At 45.0% G+C, this 20,320-nt stretch overlaps 1 protein-coding gene across 1 annotated transcript; it reads left to right on the top strand.

The window, feature by feature from the left end:
• The first annotated feature begins 142 nt into the window (after nucleotides 1-142).
• Nucleotides 143-16,194, top strand: LOC128415825 (cytochrome P450 4B1-like). The gene is made up of 12 exons (XM_053392539.1): nucleotides 143-845; nucleotides 2,451-2,595; nucleotides 3,383-3,427; nucleotides 5,190-5,317; nucleotides 7,486-7,610; nucleotides 8,245-8,396; nucleotides 10,619-10,725; nucleotides 11,266-11,456; nucleotides 12,692-12,825; nucleotides 13,097-13,161; nucleotides 14,340-14,422; nucleotides 15,921-16,194. The coding sequence occupies exons 1-12, from the start codon at nucleotides 687-689 to the stop codon at nucleotides 16,096-16,098; spliced, it is 1,512 nt and encodes a 503-aa protein (XP_053248514.1). The 5' UTR covers nucleotides 143-686; the 3' UTR covers nucleotides 16,099-16,194.
• Nucleotides 16,195-20,320: the final 4,126 nt, after the last annotated feature.

The raw sequence follows: 20,320 nt of genomic DNA, 5'->3' as shown, positions 1-20,320 counted from the left end.
ATTTTGGCTGTTAAATACTGCTTCATCATCATTATATTATCTTGCTGCCACAAGATGTGGTGTCGATGGCTACTCACTTTGACAGTTTTAAACGGGGATTAGGCAAATTCATGGATATAGAGTCTATCCAGGGCTGCTGATCACTGATAGCTGTATACTGCCTCCAGGATCATATGAAGCGTGTATCTAAATCCCAGTCGGCCGTTTTTGCGAAACAGGATGCTGGAATGGGCGGACCTTTGGATCATCTTATATTTAATTCTGGTTGAATACTTTCATGACCGAGGACAGCGGCAACAATATAAGTGACGTGGGTTTTTTGGGTTAGTTTTAATCCAACCACAGAGGCTGCAGTCTGCCTCAGGAGCTCTACGCCTGGCAGCGGCGGTAGCAGCAGCAGCAATTGCAATGCTTTTTAACCCTTTCCCTGCAGACACAGCCCCGCGCCCCCGCCGCAGAAAGCTGCTCCTATCTCTCCGATCGCCCAGGTTCCCAGAGGCCTCGGTTGCTTCTTCCTTTCTGACGGCGACCCGGTAGTTTGGGCAACTGCGCGATTGCATACACTTTGCCCCGAAGTCATCCATAATATGCAGGAAGCGCCGCCTTCGTCTGTCCGTGGGAGGCACATTGATCCAGGCCGCGTCCTGCTCTGAAGCCCACTTGCTCCACGCCTTCCTGCTGTTGCAATGGATCTGTCGCGGATTTGGCACTTGGCGATTGTCTTTTGCCTAACGTGCGTGCTGGTCAAAGTCATCCAGTTGCATCGCCGGAGGCAGGAGCTACTGAAGGTTTTGAGCTCTTTCCCGGGGCCCCCCACCCACTGGCTGTATGGGCACATCTCTGAGGTAGGCGAAAAGAGAGGAGACTTATTGTGCATGGGAGAAAAGCAGCTTCAAATCCGGACGCCGCCGCAGCGCACAAAGCATCGCGAGGTGGGGTGGGGGTGAGGGACGGGTCCAGCATTATCCGGAGCGCCTGACACACTCTTCTGAATCCTCCACCCAGGGCCACCCGTCCCAGGGGCTTGTGAGTGCCCGTAAAAACTCGCCTACTACGGTACAAAGGTGACATTTACTTTCATTACTGTGCCCATTCCCCCTCCTTGGTAGAAGCTTTGCCCACAAGGAAATGTGGCTGAAAAAGTTTCCCCATCCCCGATCCAAAGAGGTGTTGCTTGCAGCTGAGTAAAATTCACAACTATTAAGAGACATTATTATTAATGGATTGTATCATTTATTAATAAATAAAAACACGCATTATTTACCGGTATGTGCTTTGATTAAACAACTATCTGACTTTTAGAAGACATCTGAATGCAGCCCTGTTTAGGGAGGTTTTTAATTTTTGATGTTTTATCACTTTTTATCTATTATTATTATTATTATTATTATTCTCTTGGGAGCCACCCAGATGGGCGGGGTATAAATAATAAATTGTTATTAAGTTAACAGAAGCAATTAGAACAAGGAAGATGCCTTTATATGGGGTCAGACCACTGGCCCATGGAGCTCGGATTGGTAGCAACTCAGCCTGGAGGAAAAGGTTACATTGTAAATTTCTGAAGTATGAGGCCGAACCTGAATCAGAAAGGCAGCAGACCTTTGACACTGCCTTTAGGTCTGGTGACCTGAAAACACAATGACTTGTTTTTCTAGATTGGCCAATGTCACCTTGCATGTTTATGAACCTTAGGTGGCATTCAAGTGAGTTCTACTCAGACTAGACCCATTGAAATTAATGTTGATGATTAAGTTAGTTTGATAAATTTCAGTGAGTCTACTCTGATTAAGGCTTAGTTTAATACTGCCCCTTGAGCCATTTACATTAACAGCCACAGCTACAGCCACAGCCACATTTTGCGGCATGGAGTTTGTCTTCCCACACTTCTCTGATCAGAGATTGGGATAAAGTTCTGCTCAGATGAAGCAGACCAGAGACAATATATTGTTAAAATTTGTGGTGTGCCTGGGCTCCCCTTCTAATTCCTGGACCCCCTTCTCATTTCTGGGTGCCAGATGCCAAATTTAGCAATGTCAAAATATAGGCCAAACCAGTTTTTCTGTGTTCAGGAAATAGCCTGGAGAATTAAGTCCATGGGTCTTGCTGTGGTTTATATCTTTTCTGTTCTGTTTTGTTATGTTTATTCTTCCAGGCATTATTTCCATGTTCATGTTCCCCTTGTGCAGTTACACAATCTCCAACACATATAAAATGCTTTTTCTTTACCAACCTAGTGAAGAAATTTTTTTTCTTTCAGTACGCATTTTAATTGAAATTTTATTTTATAGTTTAGTTTTATAGTTAAAATTCCAGGTTTATTCCTTCTCCCGTATTGCGCTGGATCCTAGTTCTATCACTCTCAAGCATAATTTAGATTGAATGTTTGTTCTGATCCCTTCAGGAAAATATTCCACCTTCGCCTCCTTCTTTGCTCTCTTAATTTGTTGCAGCTCTTACCTGTTTCCAAGGTTTTCCAGAAGGTAGAAAACTGGAGCCTTCTGTATCCATTTGCCTTTCCTTTGTGGTTTGGGAAATTCTCTGCCTGTGTAAACATCACACACCCTGATTATGCAAAACCATTACTCGCAAGAGCAGGTAAAAAAAAAAAAGGCATTGATATCTGGTTGATTGGGGTACATGTGCATTGTTGACATCCTAGTTATTCTGATACAACAAGTTGCAGATGCCAGTGATAAGTTCCAGTTATCCACAGTAAGGAAAAGGGAAGTCACAGATGCTATATTATCCACCAGATTTGCATGGTGTTCCATGTTGCCCGTAAGTAAATCTGACCTATGCAGCAGAAAAACCAGGTTTCCCCAAAGGAGTGGAATGGAATATCAGGAGTTGGGGAGCTGATGGTTGCTGTATCTGACTTTTGGTAAGCCACACACACATAGCGGGAGACCCTTGTAGGACTTCTCAATGAAGGGGGCATGGTTGTAGTCAGGATTTATTTTATGGGGGGGCAGCCAGGGGGGGCAGAACCAAGTTATCTGTGACACAATTGGTCAGTTAGTTATTTTTACTTATTTACTCCCCCACCCACCCGGCTACACCCCGGATAGAGATAGGCTAGGAGGATTGGCTGTTTCCAGCAGACATTTAAATCAGCGCAATAATGCACAACAGCATTTAGTTGCTAGCTTATTCAATTAGAATTGCAAAAGATCTGCCTGTGTTCCTATCTAGATGGACATGCAATATCCTGTGCAATTCTTTCACATTTACCATCATCCTGAATCATGTGGGAACTGGTTTGCTACATTAGTAAATGCACCACTCACAGCTTTATGGTCTTGTCTCTAAATACAGGTGCTATGAGTTAGTACTTAGTTTTGTCTTCTTTGCTTTTCTTCACTTTATCTCTTGCCCTTTACAGAACCAAAGGACAGCTTGGCCTATCGGAACATAACTCCATGGATAGGTATGTATGTTTGTTTGAGGCCTTTATTATGAAGAAGAATTAATGGAAGTTCATAAATACTGTAAATAGCATAGGTTCTCTAGGAATTAAAAAGGTGTACATTCTGGGACTGTTGGCATGGGCATTCCACATCTAGATTTTAAATGTTTTGGGTTTTGTTTTTTTTAATTTTCCTCTTAAGTATACTGCCCATGACATTTATTTTGGAAGATATTTAAATAAATAAATAGAATCCAATAGGATAGTGAACTGGATCCAGATACTAGCTGGGCTATTTAGGTATGATTTCTGAAAACTAGAAGAAAAGTCTACAAAGTGTTATGAACTAATAAAATTGCAGACAGGGGGAAATGCACTGTTTTGTGAGCAGATTTCTCTTCATGCAGTGGGACTTCACCATCCTCTCCTCCTCCCTGCAGCCCTCATGTGCCCTCAAAATCTTTCCTAGGGGTCTCCAACCACCAGATCTGGTTTTGAGAGTGTGTGGGAAGCTGCAGAGGAGAGGAGGGGAAAGTTCCGTTGCACAAGCAGAAGCCTCTTGCACTAGCAGAATAGGAATGTGGGATACCACCCTGTTTGTTTGCAATACTTTAGCTACATTTAACTTTAGATATTGGAATGACATTTTATACACACGGCCACAGCACAATTCTACGTTTCAGGTTTGAATTCCACATCAGTCCCCATACTTATTTTCAAGAAGGGGGTGGGGAGTAAACTATTGTGTAATGCAGTGTCACCTTTGAGCACTGAGGCATCAGAACGACAGGTGGCATGCATGCTTAAGGCAACTTGCTGTGTTTGAAACATGAACCCCAGCCCAATGAACCTCCACCTATTTTTATAGAGCTGCTACAGGCGGAAAAGAGTAAGAGAGAGAAAAGAAAGAAAGGAAGGAAGGAAGGAAGGAAGGAAGGAAGGAAGGGGGGAGAGACCTGTAGAGCAAGGAACAAGTATAGAAAATTCACAACATGTTCACTCAAACCAGACAGACAGCAAGTAAGCCATAAGTGCAAACATGAAATTGAAAAGGCCTGATTGATACTACAAAATCAAGAACCTTAGGGCAGATTGTGACAAAATGTGTCTAATTTTTTGCCATTTGGCTACAATAGAAAGGTAAAAAAGGTAAACAACCCCTGGACGGTTAAGTCCAGTCAAATTCGACTATGGGGTGTGGCGCTCATCTCGCTTTCAGGCCAAGGGAGCCAGCGCTTGTCTGCAGGCAGCTTTCCGGGTCATGTGACCAGCATGACTAAACTGCTTTTGGTGCAACGGAACACCATGACGGAAGCCAGAACACGTGGAAAAGCTGTTTGCCTTCCTGCCATAGCGGTACCTATTCATCTACTTGTGCTGGTATGCTTTTGAACTGCTTGGTTGGCAGGAACTGGGAAAGAGCAATGGGAGCACACCTCGTTGCACAGATTCAAACTGCCGACCTTATGATTGGCAAGCCCAAGACGCTCAGTGGTTTAGACACACAGCGCCAGCCCCGCCACCCCCCCAGCTACAATAGAACTGCCAACTAGATCCTCAATCCAAGCAATCTGTGGTTCTGATCGACATCTCAAAAGCTCCCATCTTTTTCTCTACTTATATCAGGTACCTGTTTCTCCAGTGACTGGAGGAAATAAACAGAGAGAGAAAGAAAACAATTGCAGCTGAATTCTGATGACTAGAGAAGATTGTTCTGTTTGATATACCAAGACTCTTATGTTTGTAGATGCTCAATTGAAAGAAAATGTCTGTGTTCCTCCAGGGAAAGGCTTGCTCGTCCTGCATGGGCCAAAGTGGGCACAGCATCGAAAGCTTCTCACTCCAGGTTTCCATTATTCCATTTTGAAACCCTATGTGACGCTGATAGCAGAGTCTACAAAAACAATGTTGGTAAGTCCTGTTGCGGGAATCGACCTAACTGCTTGGCTTTGTTGGAACATGTTGTTGTTGCTGATGCTGCTTTGTTAAAATCATTTCAATTAATATTCAACCAAAAGTTGAAATATAAAAATGAGATTGTACTATATGGTGGAGTGAAGCAATAATGCATAGTTAGATCCGTGTATTGGCTACTGAAGGAGTTGTTAGTCTGCTCCAACAGTAGGTGGAGCGGTACTCTATCTTAGTGTGTTAAAGCTTATTTGTCTTTCTCTCCCTGTCTGATCTAAGCCAGCTTCCTCTCTAACTTCCTCTTCTCCCCTCCATGCACCCTAAATTCATGCCATAAAATGTTGCTTGCTGTCTACTGTTGCTGTAAAATTTACAGTGCAAAGCAATACTTCCACTGTTTGTGAGGCTGACTTGATTTGTACTAGCGTTCTGTTAATACTATATTTCCCAATGCTTTTAAAAAAAATAATACTAAAAAGTGTTTACCCTCCACTCAAAAATCAGTAGGGAAGAAGACAGTTGGGCCTCCCTGAGGAAACAATGCCAAAGTCTTGGGACAGTTGCATAGCTATCAACTTACAGATTTGAAAATAAGGGACCAGCAGCCTTGAAAATAAGGGACCAGCAGCCAAAATAAGGGACCTGCAGCCTCACCTGTTCCAGGCACTCCAGTCTTCCTGTCCTCCTGCAGTCTGGTCAAACTCATGCTGGTAGCTTCGAGAACACTGTCCAACCAACTTTGTAAGCAGAGGTTCAACTGAATAGAATCTGAATCACATGCACCACAAGGCCTATGCAGCCTCAACTTAAGATGGCTCCCTGGCCTGCCTTTGCACTGCAAAGTTTGCAGCGGCACGTGCAACAAAATGGCGTCCAGCATTTAAAAACCCCCTCAGCTTGCATTAACTAGCCACACACAAGGCATGCAAGCTCCACCCCCCAGTCGTTCTTAGATTTCTTATTGGGTGAGCAACACAGCCAAGCAACACAGTTGGAGCCTCCCGCCTCCCTGGCCGGCAGGGAGAGAGGGAGAGGAAATTTAAGGGTCATCATTTAAGGGACATTTAAGGGACATCCATCAATAAGGGACAGCAGCGGGACATGGCGCTGGAATAAGGGACTGTCCCTTCAAATAAGGGACACTTGACAGCTATGCAGTTGCTGAGAAAGTTGTTGTTAGCGGGCAGCAGGATTTGTAGAATTCTAAAGTAATGAGTTGGATTACACCTGTTTTATACACCAGATCAGTCTGTGCCAACCTGGTGCCCTCCAGGCTGCAGCTCCCATTAGCCCCAATCGCTGAGCTAGCTGGGGCTGCTGGGAGTTTGGTCCAAAACATCTGGGGTACACCAGGCTGGTGAAGGATGCACCCGGCGTTTTTCCATACCATTTATATTTACTTAAAATATCTTCCGCAGTTCAAGGTGGCTTTCAAAAACAGCAACATAGAAAAGGAACAAGGAGCAATGAAAGCCATCAAGAGACAAGTTTAAAACATTGTCTCGTTATTTTATCAAGGGGCTGCAGCCTATATGGGAGCCATGAATAAGGGTCATTTGTCTTAGGGTATAAAGCACATCAGACAGGTTGCTAACAATCAAAGCTCAAGAAAAGTTTGCTTCAAATCTGTGTGTCGGGAGGCAGAAAAAGGGGAGACGGATGCAGTTCTGATTCTTCTGCCACTTGATAAAGTCGCAGTAAAGTTGGATGTGCCCGAAGTCTATTCTTAAGAGACATAGTTGCAATGTGTGCCCCAGAGCTGGGAATGAAGGATTCTCAAAAGCTGGAAGAGAAATTGCTGAGACCCAGAGTACAAAGAGAAAATGCAGTAGACAGGCTCCAGACACGCAAAAGGGAGAGATCCATTATTTGGAACTTATCTGTCTTCATACTAATATTTTCCTACTTAAAAATCCCCCATAGGGACTAGACTCTATATGCCTTACTCTACCAGAAATATTCAGGAAATCTTTCCAAGTCCTTTGGATGTTAGGCTCTTTCAGAGTTAGGCCCACCAACCAGTATAGGGAGATCTCGCAAACACACCCCTCTTTTATGCTTTGCGCAATGTGCTTTTTCCATGGTCTAAAAAAGCTAGAATCGGTTTTACACTCTGAGAACATCAGCGGTGAGATTAGCTATGAACCATTGCTCATCTCTTGTCTTAGGATAAATGGGAACAGCTGATCACACAAGGTAAATCAGTGGAGCTCTTTGAACACGTGAGCTTGATGACTCTTGACAGCATCATGAAATGTGCCTTCAGTTATAACAGCAACTGCCAAATGGACAGGTTAGTAGTATTAGTGTCTTTTAGCTCTGAGACAAAAGCCTCCTCTCACAGACTAGGAATGTACTGATCGGTAATTTTAACAGATCCAGCTGGCTCTCCTGAATTTACTTTCTGCATTCCACACCATAGTTCACTGCTCTGAAATACACAGTTGATGCCCACTTAAACTACCACATGTGGCAACAACATAACATTCAGTGCTATTTGCACAAATGTTTGGGATTCTCTTATGATCTGATTCAGCACTGATTGCTTATGTAATTAGATGAAAACTCCAGTAGCTTACAAAAATAACCAGATTTTTCTTATTATGCATAAACATTATGTCATTGAGAAAATGTTGTTTATATTAGTGTAGTAACCTTTCCTTCTCAAAAATAAAATAAAATTGAACTTTTAATATAGTATTTATAAGAGGTAACAGCAGTATTAGCAAGTGAAAAGCCAGAGCTTTCTCACACCCTTTTCACATTTTGAAATATTCACCTATTCATGTGCTTTGTTGTACGATTTGGTGCCACAGAGCTGATTTGGTGGCACAGTGTTAATTTAATGTTTTAAAACTATACTGTAAGAACAATGTTCATTGGTAAGATTTGGCATCAAAACCAGGATTTCATCATTTGACTTTCAGGGAGAATTCCTACGTCCAAGCTGTCATGGATCTGTGTTGCTTAGTGTACACCAGACTGCATACAATCCTGGGTCAGAGTGATTTGATTTACTGGTTTACCCCCGAAGGATATCGGTTTCGGAAGGCTTGCCAGGTTGCCCATCATCATACAGGTAATTTCCCTGAATCATTCTTTCTTTTTCTGCTTTAGATTTTAGAAGTCGATTCAAGCAATGCCAGCTGCTACTGACCCAGAGAATAGAGAAGCGGCCATACACATTTAAGCTTGTATCCAATGCAGTGGATAAGGAACCATCCGGTCAGTGCAAAAAAAGATGCTCGCACAATAGGACTTTCCCTCTCTTTCCCCTGCATGTCTCCCTAAATCTGTTCTGAGGGGGTTCACGTTATTTTAAAAGGTTGTGTGAATGAGGCCACTAGCTTGAACATAGTGATTAGCTTTGATTACCATATGTTGCTTATAGTCCTCCTGTTTCCCTATACATCTCTTTCTTGTGTGAAGGTCATGGGAATCCTCCAGAGTTTAGCATGCAAAACATTAAAATTGTCATGAAATAAAAGTCACATCCACATCATCCATTTAAAGCACTCGTATATCACTTTATCAGATGGGGATTCCCCCGAAGGCTCATGGGAACTATAGTTTATTAAGGGCCTCCTAACTATTCTCTCTCTCTCTCTTTTTAAAAAAACAATTTTTATTAAATTTTCCATTTTAACAGTCCAATCAAATCACATTAAATATTCCAAATTATACAAATACATATCATATAGTCCAAATATTCTGCCAAATTATAATTTTTTGGGGGGACTTCCTATGCTTCAAGTTTGGGGTGGGGGCTCTGATCATCTTATATCTCTACTGCCTTGAGTTTCCAATAGTTCCTTTAAATCTTCCTGTTGTTAACCTTTCTTCTTTCATGGCCTCTGAGTTGAAGGCGAGTTGAAGTAAGCAATGATGTGCTTCTGTGTGAATTTTGTATGCTTGACTCTCCTATTGTTGCAGCTTGTAAGCCTATTGTTGCAGTATCTCCTCACACGCTGGTGTTTATGCCGAATCAGTCCAAAAGTCATTCCGCTGCTGGCAGACGCCATCTTCTCTCAGTTCCGATGAAATCAAATCTAGGCATTTGCTCATTAATTTTCCCAGACTGGTTGCATCAAACATTAGCCTTTCCAGGGCAGATTTGCCAAATCGGACTTGAAGTGCAGATATAATAACAAATTAAGAGCTCACCTCCCCCTATGACTATTTATCTCTGCAGCTCAGTCTTTCCAAAGTTTTTTGAAGTGTCTCCAGCGGCTAACGAGATCCTGCTTCTTTCTAATATCAGTATTTGGAGGGTCTTTTATCTTCTTCCAAGCATTTCAAAAAACAAAAGATTTAATTATATAATATTGTTATTTCCACACAGTTTATATTTTCCCATCTCACTTGCTGTAAATAATGTAAATGGTTCTTCTGGGGGGGGGGGTTGTCAGGTATTGTAATAAATCATAGTAAAAAAAGCTTTACCCCCCTCCTTTTCCATTCCATTCCAACATACCAACTTAGATGTTATTCTTAGATGTTATTCTTTCTTCCTCTCCGTCTCTCTTGGCACCTCAGTGGCTGGCTTAATTGGCAGATTAATTTTCACCACCTCACTCGAAGCATGTCCAAAACTTAAATCCAATTTTTCATCTTAAGAAATGGAACTTAGTGCGCTCGCGGGGACAGCGTCCAGGAGATCCAAACTCCCTTCCATCCAGTGCCCCCACCCCCTCCTTCTTTATGAACTTGGGGGTGGTTTATTGGGCATCTGCAGATGAGACTGCATCTTCCCTTACACCGGGAAGAATTTGAGAGGCTGATTACTCCCATCTCAGCCTCTAATTACCTTGTGGGAGCTGGAGCGATGGTATTGTCAGCCATCTTCCGTGGCGCCTCAAGAGGAAGTGGAACAATTCTCAGCAAGAATTCTAACAAGCTTCAGTTCCCATAAGTCTTTGTGGGAAACGCTGAATGTGGTATAAGAGTCCTTGCTCCAAATGAATATAGTAGATGTGAACATACTTGATGAAGTATGTAAGAGATGGAGTCTTTAAAAAAGAATATTAGTGGTTCATGCACATTAAAATACACTAGCATGGTGCTGATAACACCAAGGTTGAAGGTTCAGTCTCTGTGTGGGACAGCTTCATATTCCTGCATTGCAGGGGGTTGGACTAGATGATCCAAAGGATTCCTTCCAACTCTACAGTTCTATGATTCTATGGCAAACATTCACTTATCCAGAAATGTGTATGGGACTAAACATAGTCATCTTAACGAATCTGATCAGTGAGCTAGTAATTTCTGATGAGCTGTTATAGTATTCATTTTCCGACACAGATAAGATAATCAAAGAGAGAAGGAAATCTCTGATGGATGAAGAAGAACTCCAAAAGATCCAGAAAAAGCGGCACCTTGATTTTCTCGACATCCTTCTCTTTGCCAAAGTGAGTAGTGGGTGGGTGGGTGGGTAATAGTCATTTCAATATTTGAATCTGTTGCACCAAATATAGTTGTGATTTCCAAGTGACTTGTAATACTGGTGACACTTTTAACTTGAATGTAGGATCTTGCAACCATCATTTGTAATTTTGCATACTCGAGGTGAAGCTTCACTAATTCACTGTCCCAGAGCTTTCCTTGGAATGTTTGGAAGTTTCATATGATGGAGAAAGCAGTGCGCCGCTCTTTTTTCTTTTTCTTTTTTGGAGAGGGGGAGGAACAAAATATGATTGAAGGAAAATATTGCACCAGTGTTTCAACATCTGTACTGACTTCTTTTTGTCTTCAAAGAAGAAATGGTGACATCATATTTATCCTGCCTTTTGGCACGGCAGAATGCTGCTAGTTCTTCATTCTGTGCCAAGAAAACCCACATTCTGTGAAAATGAATGTTGCAAATCATGCAGTTTTGCAGATGCATTGTGCAAAGGGTCAGAAACAATGGATTCCTGAATGAACCCCAGGTGACATTTATCCATCTTTAGGATGAAGATGGGAGTGGGCTATCTGATGAAGATCTGCGTGCTGAGGTGGACACTTTCATGTTTGAAGGCCACGATACCACAGCCAGTGGGATCTCCTGGCTGCTGTATTGCCTTGCAACAAATCCGGAACATCAGCAGAAATGCAGGGAGGAGATCAAGGCCATTCTGGGGGAACGTGACACCATCCACTGGTGAGTGCGCATTTTTATTGGACAGTTTCTCCACAATACAGGGAATTTAGGAGAACACACCCATTTTCCCAAGGATGTGCCAAGCAAAGCAGGGGTACAGTGGGGGGAGCTTGCAGGAGAGACCACCCAGCCCATCTCAAGGCTCTGGCCAGAGGTTGCCTCAGTACAGTGGTACCTTGGGTTAAGTACTTAATTCGTTCCGGAAGTCCGTTCTTAACCTGAAACTGTTCTTAACCTGAAGCGCCACTTTAGCTAATGGGGCCTCCTGCTGCCGCTGCACCGCTGGAGCATGATTTCTGTTCTCATGCTGACGAAAAAGTTCTTAACCCGAGGTACTATTTCTGGGTTAGCGGAGTCTGTAACCTGAAGCATATGCAACCTTATGCGTATGTAACCCGAGGTACCACTGTACTTGGCTGATCCTTAACCCTAAAGTGAGTAGGGCTCCAGAAACATTGCCTCCTGATCATCCCCACCAGTTTCCATTGCTTTGTCATTGCTGCCTGTAATTTGTGGTGAGAGAGGGGCAAAGGGAGAGGCAAAGGAACAAATCCCTTTCTCCCCCCTTTTTATTTATTTTTTATTTTGACAAAGTAATAATCATAAATAAATAAGTATAAATAAATAAATATATGCCCTTCACCACCAAGACCATTCCATCGTAACTATCCAGCCTCCCAAAATTTGAACACTTCTTGCAATGGTTTGACCCCTTTCCATTTTAACAGTACAAATTCTACAAACCCCCTCCATATCTCCTCAGATTCCCGTCTTACCTTAATGGCACATGTTAATTTATCATTAATAGCTATAATCCACACCTCTTTATACCTTTCTTCCATGTTATATTCTGCTTGCCCCTTCCACTTCCTAGCTATAATAATTCATGCAGCTGTCAATAAATTTGTGAGTAAGTCCTTCATAGCCTGTGAACCTTCCACCCCATCATAAATTGATAATAATGCTACAAATCCCTTTCTTCCGCTCGACCCCACCCTTTGCCCACATTGCATTTTCACATTGTGTTGGTGGCATTGCATTAGCATTTGGTTCTCCTGCAGTTATTGTGCCCCATCTGCTGAGGGAGCGTAGGACTCTCAACAACATTATGGTGGCACCAGCATAACAGCTCCTGGCACAGTGAGAACATAGGACTGGTCTGCCTGAGGAACAGAGCTGGGCTGCTTGGGATGAACTTTTCCCTGTTTTATTGACTTGCGTTTCTTTTTCCTCAGGGATGACCTTGGCAAGATGACCTACTGTACCCTATGCATTAAAGAGAGCCTCCGCCTTTACCCTCCAGTGCCAGGAGTGTCCCGAGAGCTCAGCAAACCTATCACATTCTTTGATGGACGGACTTTACCTGAAGGTTTGCTTCATTTTGTTCCACTCACATAGCCAGAATTTGTCTTTATAGATGTGACCCACATTGTCTTCCGTTGTAAAAGTGAGTTATAGATTATAGCAAGAGCCCTTTAGCAATGAATCACTTCTCCTAGGTGAATTCAAAATGGTCATTACAATATTTGTGACTTTAAATCTGAAGCTTTGCTGCCTCAAACCCACTTTAACACTATGGTTACTCCCTCAACAATCAGATAACACAACTTGACATTTTTTCCATGTTGACTGCTTCCCAGGAACTTGGGTTGCGATAAGCATTCATCTCATCCACAAGAATCCCAGCGTATGGAAGGATCCTGAGGTATGGTACTTTGGTATTCTAGCTATTTCACTTTAAGGAAACAATGCTCCTTCAGTTTGCTAGTGTGAAGTCATTGCTGAATACTATTCACTCTGCAAAAACAAGCTTTTAATGCAGCAAAGGTCCTCCTTATCCACAATCAGTTCATGGATGAGGGAGTTCTTGCTCCAAGACGATCAGGCATTCAGCAATACCAGCTGCAGACCTAAGGGCTGACTGCAATTCCCCATGTTGGAGGAGGGGCTGACACATGGCACAGTCACCTGTGCCCCTTACCTGGCCTGCCCCACCTCCCACACCATACCCCCCCTACCCTGAACCCCTGTGATTGGTTCCCATTTCTCCCCACAGCTCCTCTGCTCCCAAATACATCTCCCCTCCCTAAATAACAACAGCAAGAACAACAACAAACCCACACCAACAGTCCCCCAAGCCTTGCAGCCAAGATGTCTCTGGCATCCTCAGCAGCCTTCGTTTTGTAGCTGCAGTCAGTCCAGTCCCTGCCCTCCTGGGCCAGGTGAAAGAGGCCTGCAAGGCAGGGAGCAGGTCCCCTAAGACTCATAGCCAAGATAGTGTGGAGCGCCTTCCATCAGCTTTGACTGGTAGCCCAGCTGCGCCCTTATCTGGATAGGGATAGCCTAACTTCTGTTGTCTATCTTCTGGTAACCTCTAGGTTAGATTACTGTAGTGAGACAGAAACTTCAGCTGGTGAAGAATTCAGCAGCCAGGTTGCTCACCGGGGCAAGCTGGTTTGAGCACACCATTCCTGGCCTGATTGCACTGGCTGCCAATTAGTTTCCAGGCCCAATTCAAAGTACTGGTTTTGAGCAATAAAGCCTTAAATGGCTCAAAACTGCAATACCTTAAGGACCACCTCTCTGCATAAGAACTGCCCCAGTCCCTGTGATAATCATCTGAGGCCTTTCTTCGAGTGCCTTTTCCATGAAGGGTTCAGTAGGTGGCAACGGAAACGGGCCTTTTCTGCGGTGGCTCCTGGCTTGTGGAATGCTCTCCCCAGGGAGACTTCCCTGGTGCCTTCATTGCATATTTTTAGGCACCAAATAAAAACGTTTCTCTTCCACCAGGGTTGGGCTGATTAACATTCTATGGCTTTTTAAATGTCAAACTGATGTTTGGGCTTTGTTTCTTTTTTTTAATAATAAATGTTTTCATTTTAGGTGTTTGATCCTCTGAGGTTTTCTCCTGAGAATGTATCCAACAGAAACTCTCATGCCTTCCTGCCTTTCTCTGCTGGGCCACGGTGACGTTTATATAATATAGATGTAAACTAGAGCAGTGTTTAAGATATTAAATCGTAGTGGAAAAGCTAAACTCTGAAGACTCTGTAAGCTTGGCATAGTGAAAATGAATTTAAAATGCATTTTTAGCATGGGGGATATCAACAAAGTCACTTCTGGGTAGCTCCAATCTTGCAGAGAGGTCGTCGTTACTATCTTCCATCTATGGGGGAGGTGAGGGGAATCCTGCAGGAGTCCTGGGTAAGGTGGCATCCAGGGCATGCTTTCTACTTCCACCCCTCCCCTGCTACTTTGGCCATTCCACTAGTCTACTTTCTTTTGCCCCAGATCCTCCTCTCCTCTCTCCCTGCCACTGTTGCCCACTTTTTTAAAAAGCAGCTTTTTGGCATCTGGGTTGCTCCTTTCTCCCTCCTCAGTTTCCACCTTGCTTGTGGCCCAGAGTCGTTTCTGGGGAAGTGAAGGGGAAGGTGGCTTCCTATCAGTTTGCCACTACCACTTGCTCTCTTGCATCACCCCCCCAAACCCCTGCCTGGGCTGCAGGGCCCAGCACTTTGTCCTGAATCTCTGCACTGCCCCCTACTACTTCACAATTCCTTTGGGCACAGTCACATGGAAAAGAGGTCCCCCCCCCTGCCTTTGGCCGACAGGAGCTTTAATTTGGGCTTATCCCCCAATGCTCTCTGCACATATATTCCCACCTACAGTAGGGGGGGAGAACATGCTCCCTCTGCCCGGGGACCAAAGTCCCTTATGGATAATCTGATGAGAATTGCATGCCAGTGATTGGGGGGGGGGCAGGTGCATAGGATGCAGTAGGTGTGGCCAGATCCTGAAGTTCCCCACCCATGACCTAAGGTGGAAATGGTGCCAAAAGTGTGTGTGGGGGGGTAGAGCTGCTCCCCCTTCTGCCATGCTCACAGCATCCTTCCATTTGCACACACAAGCACCCCTAAGCATTATCCCCACGCATCTGTACTTACACATGCACCTGTCTGGATGTGTGTGCACACCCAGCTTCTCTCTCTTTTCCTTGCTATTCATCCTCCCCTCCTCTCTTTATCTCTCCCCTTTCCCAGCAGCCTCCCTATCCCTCACCCATAGGATAGTTAGAAAGAAGCTTCCATTGACATTAGTGGAATTCCGCCCCTGCCCCATGTCTAATTGTTACCTGGGACAGTTTTCAGGGGAGGGAAGCAGGCGGGGGAAAGGATGGCTATTCCTTCCCTCTCCAGCTCCCATACCCTGAAAATCCCCTGCCCCCCTTCAATTCAGGACCTAGGGGGTATAGGACCTATTTGTACAAATGAGACTTTTTTGGGCAAGCCAAATTGCCACACTTAGGGGGGTCAGCTGCTGCAGGGGAGGTCATGGGCCACATCAAACAGTCCAGGGAGGTTCTCCAGCCTTGGGCCAAGGGCATTTGCAGGAAGGTTCAGGTTTAGCATGGAGTCTCTGCAAGCTGAGGTTCTCTGTTGTAACCCACTCTCTTCGTCCTTCCAGGAACTGCATTGGGCAGCAGTTCGCCATGAACGAGATGAAAGTGGCCCTGGCCCTGACTCTGCTTCGGTTCGAGCTTTCGCCTGACCCGACTCAGCCTGCGCCTATCCCCACCCCTCAGATCGTCTTGCGTTCCCACAAAGGGATACACCTTCGCATGAAGAAAGTGGCGCAAATCTGAAGCCGCGGCGGGAATAATGTGCAGTGGAAGACTTGGAGCAGGACGTCGCATAATTCATTTGGTGCTTCAATAAAAGTCGTTTGTGGCTGAGCACATCGATTGCCGGCCTGCAAATAATGTTTAACAGAGGCTTTATTTTGTACTGAGGAAAGCCAGCAACACTGGCTCCACCTCCTGGCGATTCTCTCCTGGTGGGATCCCAGCAAATTGCTTTCTAGTTTTCCTTCTCCACTGTGAGCCTCAGCAGTGGCTGGGGTAGGAAGACTCAGTGAGTCCACTGCCCATGGGAGTGTCCCAGAGAGAGTCCCAGAGGGGCACCACCCGTGGTGAGCGTCTTACAGTGGATTGCAATGGCTTAGTGAGCGTATTCTCTCTTTCTGCATCTGATTGTCTCACATGAGAGCTGGGATGCATTGCATGCCATCCAACATTCCTCCAATGAAAATAAGGACACCAGTCTGGGCTTTGAGGTGCAGCTCTTCTGCTCCAAATGGCTCTGGCAGGTGCCCAGGTCTGCCTCCAGCACAGCCACTTTCTCTCGCAAGGTCAACACCATAGCGCTCAGTTGTCCCAGAGCTTTGGCCATCCTTCAGCCAGTGGTGGAGCAAGCCGATTGGGTGCCTGGGGCGGCGTGCATGCCCTGCACCCAGGGGCGGGGCCAGCTGCCCACAGGGCAGGGTGAGCTGGAGCAGGATGCTCCACAGGGCCTCCAAGGAGTCTGCCTGCCTCCTCCCACTCAGCTGCCCTACAGCTGAGGGGAAAGTGGTGGGCAGACCATTTGGGGCAGTGCAGAACCTGCAGGCCCCCAAGCCACCATGTCTCTCCCAGGAGAGACGTGTGGCTCGGGCGTGCTGCAGGCCCTACGGTGAGTGCCACCTGGCATTTTGTCACCACCCGGGGCGGACTGCCCCTACTGCCCTCCCTTCCTCCCTCCCTGCCTTCAGCTTCCACTGCCTCAGAGGAGGAAGAGGAGGAGGCAGCAGCAGCAGCACAGAGGCCGGGGCAGGGATGCAGATGCTGAATGAAGCAAGCCAGAGCCAAGCAACCGTAACAGCCTTGCAGACAGGCCCCACCCCCTTCTCTCCCTCACTTTTCTCCATTGCCCAAAGAAATGCAAAGCAACAAGTAAGAATGTGTCCATGAAAGAATCCTGCCTCTTTCAAACACTTAATTGTCCTTCGTACCTGTATGTTTTCTGCCACTGGATGGGATAACTAGCCTGAGGAAAGGGCTTGGGCACAAGAAAGACTGGCATCTACACACCCACAGAGCCACACATTGCTGATCAAAGTCAAATCTCCCTAAGACCGTTTCTAAGGTAGAAATAAAAACACAGTGACATCCAAGAGTGGAAACAAAATAAAAAAAAAATTCCTTCCAGTAGCACCTTAGAGACCAACTAAGTTTGTTATTGGTGTGAGCTTTCGTGTGCATGCACACATCTCTAAGGTGCTACTGGAAGGAATTTTTTAATTTTGTTTCGACTATGGCAGACCAACATGGCTACCTACCTGTATCCAGGAGTGGGTCACTTGCGTATCATCTGGTTTGGCTCTACGGTAGCTCACTCAACTGTATATTAAACAGACATGTAAAGGTAAAGGTACCCCTGCCCATATGGGCCAGTCGTGTCCGACTAGGGTTGTGCGCCCATCTCACTTAAGAGGCCGGGGGCCAGCGCTGTCCGGAGACACTTCTGGGTCACGTGGCCAGCGTGACGAAGCTGCTCTGGCGAGCCAGCACCAGCGCAGCACACGGAAACGCCATTTACCTTCCCGCTATAAAGCGGTACCTATTTATCTACTTGCACTTAGGGGTGCTTTCGAATTGCTAGGTGGGCAGGAGCTGGGACCGAAAGACGGGAGCTCACCCCGCTGCGGGGATTCGAACCGCCGACCATACGATAGGCAAGTCCTAGGCACTGAGGTTTTACCCACAGCGCCACCCGCGTCCCTAAACAGACATGTACTGACAGAATAAAACTGACGATTGTAGCATAGTGCTCAAGTTGCTCCTTTGATTTACCCAAGTTTCTCCCCAAGGGCAGATCTGGGACTCACCTCTTCCCTACCTTCCCACACTTCCCTTTCCTTCATCAATTGTGTCCAGTTCTGGGCACCACAGTTCAAGAAGGACACTGACAAACTGGAACGTGTCCAGAGGAGGGCAACCAAAATGGTCAAAGGCCTGGAAACGATGCCTTATGAGGAACGGCTAAGGGAGCTGGGCATGTTTAGCCTGGAGAAGAGGAGGTTAAGGGGTGATATGATAGCCATGTTCAAATATATAAAAGGATGTCACATAGAGGAGGGAGAAAGGTTGTTTTCTGCTGCTCCAGAGAAGTGGACACGGAGCAATGGATCCAAACTACAAGAAAGAAGATTCCACCTAAACATTAGGAAGAACTTCCTGACAGTAAGAGCTGTTCGACAGTGGAATTTGCTGCCAAGGAGTGTGGTGGAGTCTCCTTCTTTGGAGGTCTTTAAGCAGAGGCTTGACAACCATATGTCAGGAGTGCTCTGATGGTGTTTCCTGCTTGGCAGGGGGTTGGACTCGATGGCCCTTGTGGTCTCTTCCAACTCTATGATTCTATGATTCTATTCTATGATCACTAGCCTTCCTGTTCATGGAGAGCTGAATTTTCAGGAAGGCTATATGCACACCCAATAGCATGTGTAGGGGAAGGACTGGACTATATTTGAAGGAGTCAAAGACTCCCTGGTTTTATAAAGTGAAACTGGTACGTGTGTCAGAATGATATATTATCTCAGTTTGACCTATGGAATTATTCCTAATTCTAAATTTTTGTTTTTGTTCTTTCGTTGTTTTGATGTATCCCTTGACCTAGGCACCCCCAACCTAGGAAGGCACATGTCTAATACTTAATTCATTATTGACAAAAACACACATGTACAGCAACTCGCTAATGTGTACACACCAATAGCCTCTAGGCAGCTGTCCAGCTGTCCCCAGATTTGTGCCCTGCAGAGCATTTACAGCCAGTGCTTTTTTTCTGGGGGGGACGCGTGCCCCTAAACATTTTGTAAATCTAAGTTTGGCCACATTGAGATGCAGTATTTCAATATGAGTAGGAAAATGAGAGTATCCCTAAACGTTTTAAAGAGGAAAAATAGCACTGGTTACAGCAACAGATAGACCACCCCCCTCCCGAACTTATGTGACCAAACAGGCTTCTCCTACACAAAAGCCATCTGTCAGGGTTGGAGCTAGGAGTAGGTCAGCAATGAAACAATAAATCTACTGAGGCCAGTGAAGTTAACTCTTTATTGAAGGAAACAAACCACAGCCTAGGCCTAGTAGTCTCAGCAACTCTTTCCAGGAGGTCAAAGATGATGGGAGTTGTGGTCCAGCAACATCTGGAGTGTGCCAGGTTAGCTATCCCCCCACCCTTCTCTCCTTTTTCCAGCAGTTTGGTCCCTGATCTGTTACATGAGCTGTGTATGTGTTTTTGCTTTACAGTTGTCCCTGAAAAAGAGTCTGATGACTGAAATGTTTTAGGCCTTTGAGGTCTCTTCTTCAGCAGTTCTTCCAGTGTACTTATGCTGTGCTGCGCTGTGATGCCCTGCAACAAAACAAAACACTCAGGAAGAAGATAAGCAGATGAAACCAATTTTACTCTGCTGTAATGAAAAAATTGCTTAATCTCATTTGGAAGCAACAGAGTAGGGAGAAACGAAACAGCTGGACATGTTTGTACAAGAGAATATATGAAGAGGTGTCAGTTATTCTTTTGAACGGAGCAATGTTAAAGGGTTCAATGTTTTGAATTTTTTCCTTCTTGCAGAGCAATGGAGATGCAGTAGAGCTGCATTCCCACTGCATTCAAGGGGTATGAAGTTATTCAAATGCTATAGTATTGTTTTCATGTAAGTTAATGTGAACATGTTGAGCCTAGAATTGAGAGGCCGGTGTCCAACTAGGTCCTACTTACAGTAGACCAATTGAACTTTAGTCTATTATTTCAGCAGGTCTACTCTAAGTATGATTTGGCTGCGTACCAACCAAAGAACATTGTCTTCTATGCATTTATCTGAGAGTGAGTCCCATTGAACTCAGTGCTGCTTACTTTTGAGTAGACATGTATAGGATTGGCTTGAAAGGAATATGCTATTGTCAAATGTTCCATGGGTAACTGTATCCAAGCCATATTCATTTGGTTTCTCTTCTCAATCCATAATATGCAAACAATAACTGCATTTTT

The sequence above is a fragment of the Podarcis raffonei genome, chromosome 6 (assembly GCF_027172205.1).
Source record: "Podarcis raffonei isolate rPodRaf1 chromosome 6, rPodRaf1.pri, whole genome shotgun sequence".
NCBI lineage: Eukaryota > Metazoa > Chordata > Lepidosauria > Squamata > Lacertidae > Podarcis > Podarcis raffonei.
Note: the sequence above shows the minus strand (reverse complement) of the source record. Positions and strands in the feature narration are given on the sequence as shown.

Coding starts and splice junctions, on each gene's coding strand:
- LOC128415825 (XM_053392539.1), top strand. CDS start 687: ATGGATCTGTCGCGGATTTGGCACTTGGCGATTGTCTTTTGCCTAACG. Junction 846..2,450: donor TGTATGGGCACATCTCTGAG/GTAGGCGAAAAG, acceptor AATTTGTTGCAG/CTCTTACCTGTTTCCAAGGT. Junction 13,162..14,339: donor GCGTATGGAAGGATCCTGAG/GTATGGTACTTT, acceptor TTTTCATTTTAG/GTGTTTGATCCTCTGAGGTT.